The sequence below is a fragment of the Herpailurus yagouaroundi genome, unplaced genomic scaffold (assembly GCF_014898765.1).
Source record: "Herpailurus yagouaroundi ecotype Mexico unplaced genomic scaffold, PumYag 184, whole genome shotgun sequence".
Taxonomy (NCBI): domain Eukaryota; kingdom Metazoa; phylum Chordata; class Mammalia; order Carnivora; family Felidae; genus Herpailurus; species Herpailurus yagouaroundi.
The window spans coordinates 15,167,166-15,175,947 of NW_024412415.1; the positions used below are offsets into that span (position 1 = coordinate 15,167,166).

The 8,782-nt window shown below is 47.9% G+C and overlaps 1 protein-coding gene across 1 annotated transcript in view; it reads right to left on the reverse strand.

Annotated features, from left to right (window-relative positions):
* SHC4 (SHC adaptor protein 4) overlaps nucleotides 1-2,557 on the reverse strand; it is a 128,816-nt gene extending 126,259 nt beyond the window's left edge. Inside the window, exon 1 of the mRNA XM_040492640.1 lies at nucleotides 1,514-2,557. Coding sequence (XP_040348574.1) covers nucleotides 1,514-2,098 — 585 coding nt within the window. The 5' untranslated portion in view covers nucleotides 2,099-2,557. The remainder of the gene's footprint in view (nucleotides 1-1,513) is intronic.
* Between the last annotated feature and the right edge of the window lie 6,225 nt (nucleotides 2,558-8,782).

Consider the following 8,782-nt stretch of genomic DNA (forward strand, 5'->3'; position numbering starts at 1 on the left):
CTGTAACCTTCATAAACAACAATAACAAACTCACCAATCTACCCACTCTTCAATAAATGTTCACTATTCTACTATTTGTATTATGAGGTGAAATGATCTGATCAATCACCCAAGACTGTGGAGGCTTCCCACAGAGGCTCTGGCCTCATCTCCTTATTCACACCTCCACCTTAATCCATGTCCCCATCCCTTCACACCTGAACTCTCAGAGTATCTTTCGGACTGACCTCCCAATCTTTATTTTTTCCCTGCTTCCATCAATCTCAAATAAATTCAGATAGATCCTTTTGGAAACACTTGCATCAAGTCACAGTTTGCCTACAAACCGAACGACGGTTCTTGTTTACCCATCGCAGTATTTACAAACTCCTCCTTTGACATTTAAGAGCTTCAGTCAACTGCGCGCTCTTCCCCAAGCTACCCACGATCTATATTTGTCTTTATTCAACTCACATTTGTTTGAGCACCACCTATGTGTCAGCCACTCTGTGTCACCCACCAGCCTCCAGTATTCCCCACCTCCATGGAGTCCAGGTTATATGATCCTCTGCTGCAGCCACCACAGTGACACCTGCACCTGCCTTTTAGACTGCTCACGTTCTCGCCCCGCCAGGAATCTCCTCCCTTCTGCAGATCCAGACCTGATATCTCTTCCAAGACACACCTTCTCCCGAAGGTCTCCCTTGTGAGTGAATCCCAGGCCACAACAACCTTTCCCTTTCTCTGTATTCCTTCAGCATCCGTACACTAGGTACCTATTGTGAGCATTATTCTCTTATTATTTCACATGCATTTGTTGGTCTCCTGGACTCAAATGTGGACTCCTGAAGAGCAGGGACCAAATCTTCTACTCTTCTTTTACCCATATCTGGAATGAGCCAGGGCAAATATGAGACCAGGGAGGACCCTGGTTTTGCACACAGCTCATGGACAAGGCCCACTTGCCGCAGTGTAGGCAATAAAGACAAAAAGGGGCGGCACCAAAGACCTAAGACTGGCTCCTAGCACAAGCATAGAGATCCAGCCATGTTTTGAGAGGTGCCTGTTAAATGCTGAATTACATTTATAAAAATAATTCAAGTCCCTTACGCATCATGCATTCCTCTAGCACAAAAATCTCTACTGAAATACAATGGCCGATAGAGCCTAGCAGGTCTCAGTCACTAAACAGACTTGAAATTCTTGACTCTTCTTGGGCAGATGCTACGCCCAGTAGGGACAAGAAGGTGCCATCTCCCTGTCTCTATCAGAAATTATCCCTACCCCCGGAAAATACCTACAAATTAGCACAAGTTCATATCCTTGAACCAAAAGTTATCTGACTTCAATACAAGTCAGATATTCCTAGGGAAACCTGTAAGCCCAGGTCCCTTCCTCTCCTCGGTCCAGTTACACAATGTCTTGTCCAAACCTAGACCCCAGCCAGGGTGTGCAGCCCCTTGCATAACTCAGGGAAGATGCCCCTTTCCCCCAGGAGTTCCTAGAAGGGGGATAGAGAGGGAGATAGACTTACCCTCACATAGTAGTTCATGCCCATCCCCAACAGGTGCTGCAGAAAGTGCCTGTCCTGCCTGCTCCCTGGGGTTGGCTCCCCAGGGCCAGGAAGGGGGCAGGCATCGGGAGTTAAGGCAGCTGCCCTGTGCCCCAGCAGGTCTGGTTGCGGCAGAGGTGCAGAGCCAGCCCTATTTGGACTGGTTTCAGGGGAAGCTGGGCTGCTGGGTGCCGGGTCCTGGCTTTCCTGGAGCTTCAGCCGGGGCACCTCTTTGGTACCCAAGCAAAAGTTTTTCAGACTCAGCAAGGTGGCTGGGTTGGCCAACTTCACGCTGGCCATGCGAGGGATCAAGGTGCACAATGGGGTGGGGCTCTCCTGGGACGCCAAGGTGGCATCTTCAGCCGGCAGGTGAGGTGCCAGGGTGGGGTAGGGAGGAGGCGCCGAGCCCTTGCTCCCCACTGAGCCTCCGGGGCTGCTTTCGTCCAAGGACGTGATGGACTCATTCCGAAAACGGCTGTACTTGGCCCTGTGCAGCATCCCGGGGTGCCCGAAGAGTCCTACATACAGCACAAGTCCTGCCAGGCTGTCCTGACCGCGTTTTCGCATAGCCTTGGCAGTGCTGAAACAGGATACTGTTGCATAAATCGCCTCGTCGTCTGCTAGATAAACGGCACGGAAAGCAAATGCCTCAACGCCCCGTGCCACTGGCGGCAGCCACCTCTCCAACTCTGCTCTCGCCCTCGCCCACCTCGGCTCCCAGGCCCTTCTGGGTGACAGCCCGGGGGAGGGGGGGGGGCGGTGGGGGGTAGATAACGCCTCCCCAGTTGATTTCAGTCCCTCCCTGGCCCCAGCGGCAGCACACGGTGTTCTCGCCTTGGATTCCTTGCTGGGAAAGCCTGGACCGGGCTCGCGGCGGCAGGGATCGCTCACGGCCAACTCTCAGGCACCGAACCGGGCCGAACACGGGCCAGCCCGTCCCGCCGCATCGCCAGCGAGCCGTGCAGGAGCCTTGCAGAAATATTCAGCGCCCCCCACCCCCAGCCTTCCCTTCAGCACACAGGAACTTTCAAACCTGCTCCCTCCGGCTCCCACAGGGCGGGGCAATGACTGGCCTATTAACCCTTTATTTGTTCCAGTGATTGTTCATTTAAAAAAGAAAACGTGTATGTGAGCCAAAGGCCCTTCAGCCTGAGTTCGTTGATTCTGACGGCTGCCCTCTCTTGGAAGATCTTGTCTTGCATCCCGTCCGGGCCACAAGCCAGAAGTACTAGCGACGGGCACTGCTCCGCATTATTTCTTGGACTTGCAATCCCTCCGTGTTCCTCAGATCCCCTCCCAGCCTGCCTACCCTAGCTCAGAACCTCCCTCCCTCCTGGACTGTTCTCAGGAGCTTCTTTTAGGAGCCCGTCGGCAGCAGAAGGCTGAGATGTGCAGGATGATGCAGAGTGTTGAAATTTTTATGAATGAACTTTGCTGAATGAATTTCGCTCTGTGTGTGCAAGCTAATAAATCTGTGAATGAAGCTGAGAATAGCTGTAATTGACTGATGGTCTCAGGGGTGCTTGGGTTTTATCCAATCAGGCGGCAGCTTGATGACTCATGCACCATAAATATACTAAACTAGTAGCCAGGAGAAATAAAGCTGTAAGGAGAGATTTTATTTTGTGACATCTGATGAAAGGGTTAAAAGGAAAGGCAATCGCTACTAGGAATCCTCAGAAAGCTGGGTAGCCGCAGGTTAAAAGGGACTAATTTCTTTTTTGTTGAGATGGCGGGGAAAGCCAAGCAGAAGAGCTAAAATTTAGATCCATTGTTCCACGGATATTAGGACATATGGTACACAACTCCGGTGGGAAGCCGTGATGCATTTTTCTTAGAAACACAGTTCTTTTTTTATTGATTGCTGGTTCCATCTCCCGTCTGGTGCAACTTCCTGTACCTATCAAATGCATTCTGAAGACATGATGACAACTGCAAAGGCTTAGCACACAGGAAGGCAGGAAGGGAGTCAGGAAAGGGAAATGCAGGTTCTTTTAGGAATAGAGAAGAGGAAACTGCTGAAACATGGGGGAAGATGTGGAAATCACACAGCACAAGGGACAAGAAAATCTATGCGGAAGGTTACGTGTCTCTGTAGGCCAAAGCTCTTACATCTGAAATTATTCATTAATTTAAAAATTAAAACAAACTGGCAACCACGGGAATCAGGGATGTCACCTTCATTGTCTTAATGTCCCCAAGGCTGCATTAGGCTCATGTGTATTCATGACTTTGGTGGCCTGAGCTCCCTTGGGATCTAAACACAGGTTCTGAATTAAATGGTTGCTTATGATCCACCAAAGCCATCCTTGCTGGCTTCCTGCTCCTCCCAGGGAAACAATGCACCTCTTCACATCCTGGAAACGATGCACCTCTTCACGTCCTGTCTGCCAAAACCATTAAGATGTGTTTTTCCTTGGGAAGGCCTTTTTGCATCTTCATCAACCTCCCCTTCAATCCTTGCTGACCTCTTCTCCCTACGCCCACACCTTCTTCTGGCAAAATTCAGACAGTGGCTAAGTCAGTTGGACCTCGCATGCCCAGGGGCTGAGGAGACAAACTCTGGCAACGTGTCTTCTTTTTCTTCCTTCCCCTTCTCCTTTTTCCCCTCCCAGACATGATTGCTTCCTTGCTGTCACAGACCCCCATGCTATGCAGCCTTGAGAAAGGTACTTTACCTCTCTGTGCCTGAATGCCCTCCTCTGTTAAAAGCAGCTACCTACTGGGAATGTTATGAGGGTTTGTGAGATAACACTAATCCTCATGAAGCACTTGGTACAGTGTCTGCCTCACTGAGTACCTGCCAGTCAGTGTAAAGAAGGGCCATTTGAACCAGGGCCACCTGACCCTGAAGCTGGTCCTCTCATCCCCTGTGTCTACACAGAGTCTACACCATTGTAGACAATTGAAAACTGAGCACAGAGTAGGAGATGCTGAGAAGCCAACACCATTCAAGGAAACAATCTCCTAAGAATTGTGTGGGCCTGGAGAAAGAAGAAAAACAGAGCCCCCCTGATTAATGGGAGTCCTTGCTGAGGTCTTCATGACTGGAGGACGGGGTGTTCAGGGCAACCAGCTCACCGAGGTAGGCACTGTGCTGGCCAGACTCCAAGGGCTCACATCAGCCCACATTCCTCAGGAGGACTGAGTGTTAGGAGAGTTGAGGGGAAGGGTGGATCAGGTGGGCCTAGGTAAGATAAGAAAGTGGCCATGGCCACCACAGGCTGCTTCTCTGTCCCTGGGGACCCTGGAGACCCTGGCTGTCCTAGGCGGCCCTGCCAGGGCCCTTTATGAGGGTGAAAGAAACCAGATCTAAAACCTGGGAGTGGGAACAGCCTCAGAGGCCAGTCAACACAGCCAGGCATCTCTGAGTCCGGAGAAACGTTGAAAAGCTGCCCCTTCAGTTCAAGAGAAGGCTCATTAACTGAGTGCATCTCCATTCCAGGTAGGAGGGTAGGCAAGGTGGACGGTTTCTTTCTTCCCAGAACATTAGAATACGCTCTTCAATTAGTAATGATGAAAATAATTAAAATCAGAACTACTATTTATGGAACAAAAGACAGTTTACCTGCATTCTCATTCAATCATTGTAACAACTTCTGGAGGCTGGGACTGTTTTCATCCCCAGTTTACAGAAGTGGAAACGAGACTCAGAGTAAGTTTAGTGAGGTGGCCAAGGTTTTCTGGCTATGGAACAATGATGACGGATCCTTCCATCAGCTCTGACTGCAGAGCCGATATTGGTAGCCACTGTAGTCTGGAGAGCTCAAGTCTAGGTCCAAGGCCCATCATCTCCACGTTGCAGAAGAGGCAGTGAAGGTAAGCCACTCTGGTTTACTGGCTGGTCCAAGCCTCACAGCCAGTGAGCCTACACAGCAGATCTAGTGTAGAACTGAGCCCTGACTCACTTCAACCACACGCTCTCAACTGCTGTGATACCAGCCAGTGTGTACAAGAAACTAACTGAGGGTCGGTGCTCACTAAATGTTAGTTTTTGCTCCCTTCTCCTCCTTGGAGATCATATCTATAAAAGTCACCCTAAACAACTCACAGGATTGCCAGGAGTAAAAATATGAATAATAGATAAGAAAAACCATTCCTGTCATTAAATCATCAGGGTGTACCTTAACCCCTGTCATCATTGCCTTTGGAAAACAGGATTCTGCTTAGACCACTACATATGCCTCCTTTGCTTAGAGACATCTCCCCACCCTCTCCAAAGTTGTCTGCTGTGAATCAACGTTCTGGCTTCTTTAGGGACAGCCTGCCCAAGCTGGGTTTCTTGGATGGAACAGGCAGGTTCAAGGAAGAGTTCGGTCAGGCTGGACCATGATAGCATTTGCCAGGTCCTGCTAGGATTTCTTAGAGGAGTGGGAAAGAAGGGGGCCAGGGCAAAAATGCCTGGCCAGCCCTTGAAGATAGCCCCATGTGAGATTTGGGGTGGAGGCAGGGTGCGCTGGAGAGTGCAGAGAAGTGGGGACAGAACAAAAGAGAAACAACTCTGGGGGACAACAGGCCAATTGCTACTCTGGAACCAAGTAGAGAAGGTGACATTTGAGTACTCTGTGGCACAAGGACTCTTACTCCGCCACCAGCACCATGTCTAACACAAAGCAGGCATACCCCAAAAGAACTGCCACTGCGGATGAGTTCAACAGCCCATCAGTGAGTAATGAAAACACTGCTGAAGCTCTATTTCAGGGAAAAAAGAAACAAGACAGTATTTACATAAAGTTCTTGGCAAGGACCAGTTTAAGAATGGGTAAGTGAAGTGGTAAGAGGAAGGGTTGAGTCTCAGAGTCAGGGCCCTGCTGCACAAAAATGGCGGCAGGTCCATTCCTCCGAGAGTTATTATCAACTCCAACAGCAACATCTTCCTTTTGCCTCCTGAACCAAATCTTTCAGTTTTCCTACAGTCTTCAGCCTTGGCAAGTAAATAGCTCTCTGAGGATTGCTATTGGCCCTTACTGGTTCTTCTCAACCCAGGGCCTGCCAGAAATAGCACAGGAAAACAGGCATTTTCCTATCTGTTGAAAATGAGATAATGTACCTGGAAATGTTATGTAAAGTGTTAGACATCATGCAGATGATACACAGGTGAGTTATTCAGGGTCCACAAAAATCCAAAAGAACAGTGATTTAAACAAAAAAATTATTTTCCTGGAGGTTGCAAATCCAGGGATAGGGTCAGCTCTTGGCCACCCTTAAAGTACAGGTGACCCTTGAACAACACAGGGGTTAGGGATGCTGATCCCCTATGCAGTCAAAACTCTGTGTGTAATTTTGACTCTCCCAAAACTTAACTACTAATATCCTACTGTTGACTGCAAGCCTTACTGATAACATAAACAGTCAATTAATATATATTTTGTATTTATATGCATTATATACTATATTCTTACAATAAAATAAGCTAGAGAAAAAAATGTTATCGAGAAAATCGTAAGGAAGAGAAAATAGATTTATAGTACTGTACTATATTTGTTGGGGCAAAAATCTGCAAAAAGTGGACTTATGCAGTTCAAATCCATGTTGTTCAAAGGTCAATTATAGATCTCTCCTTCTCATTGTCCAAAATGGCTGACAGTGCTCCAGCCATTTCATCTGCACTCTGGGTAGCAAAATGGATGACAGGACAAAGAAGGACATACCCACTCACTTTAAAGAAACATCCTGAAAGCCCAATACAATGTTGCCACTTTTATCACATTAGTCAGAATTTAGTCACATGGCTGTCCCTAGCTGTAAGAGAAAAGGAAATCTTCATCCGAGAATGAAGAAGTCTTTTGTCTGATGCATATAAAATCATGGTCTGTTACTGAGGCAGGAGAGGAGATTGGATAGATAGTAGTATCTCTGCCATGGTTATATTCTCAAATGACCTTCTACTTTGACAGAAGTTAAAGCTAGCATAGGATAAAAATGTCCTTGGTCAATGTGGCCTATTCCCCCCCTTTTTTCTGCACCTATGCATACTTGCACACACATGCACACGCACACGCACACGCACACGCACACACACACACACACACACACACACACACAGCTTAAAAATGCCCACATAAAAGCAGGTGCGGTCAGAATAGAAGCTTGCCTCTGCATACCCACTGGGCCTGGGGGAGTCTCTAGGTCTGTGAAAGGAGGTCAGATGCTTCCAAGGCCAGCAGCAGGTGGTGACAGGCAGTACATCCAGGCCACTGCACACGGCAGTCTCAGTGGTTAATGGGTCAGGGATATCTTACAAGGAGGAGTGAGTGGGTTGTGGGACAGGTGGTCAGAGCATAGTCATCAGGAGGTGTCTGACTCAGGAACAGGATTCCAATTCTAATTGTGGACTGGCATAAGAAAAAGGCAAAGACAGGGTCTTGGTCAGACTGAAATTCTGGCATTCTGAGCTGGCTAATCCAAACTTCACTTCCAGTTCTCATTTCCTTTGCCCATCTCTACAAGGAAAGGCTAAATACCCACTTTCTCAGGCTCCCTTGCAGCTGCAGGGATGGAGGCATATGACACAGTCTGGTCTATGAGACATAATGAAAGTCTCATGGGTCTTCTGGAAAAAAATCTGTCTTCCTTATAAGAAGGGCAGAGAAAACTGAAGCTTACCCTTCTTTTCCCACATCTTCCTATCTTCAGTGCGAATGTGACATCTGAAGCTGTGGCAGCCACATTGCAACCATAAAGGAAAGGCCAAACAAATTATCAAGCCTATGGCCTTGGCATCATTGAATCACTGAGACACGACCAGAAACCATCTCTAAATATGTTGTTATGTGAGAAAAATAAACATTTACCGGTTTAAGCAGCTCAAGCAGCTAGCTCTTGGTTAAGTGTTACCCGTTACTTACAGCCAAAGTAATAACATCTGATACAACAAAAATGGCAAGACCAGAGGTGCAAGATGAGCAAGGCCTCTGGGAAGTTATGAGAGGACACCATGGAGTCTGGTAGAAAAAGTCCAAATGCTGGAGCACCTGGGTGGCTCACTCAGTTACAAGTCCAACTCTTGATCTTGGGTCAGGTCATGATCTCACAGTTCATGAGTTTGAGCCCCACATCAGGTTTTGTGCTTGTGGTATGGAACCTGTTTGGGATTCTGTCTCTCCTTCTCTTTACCCTTCCCCTGCTTGTGTGCACACACTCTCTCTCTCTCTCTCAAAATAAATAAATAAACTGAAAGAAAGAAAGAAAGAAAGAAAGAAAGAAAGAAAGAAAGAAAGAAAGAAAGGAAAGTCCAAACACAATAAGCCA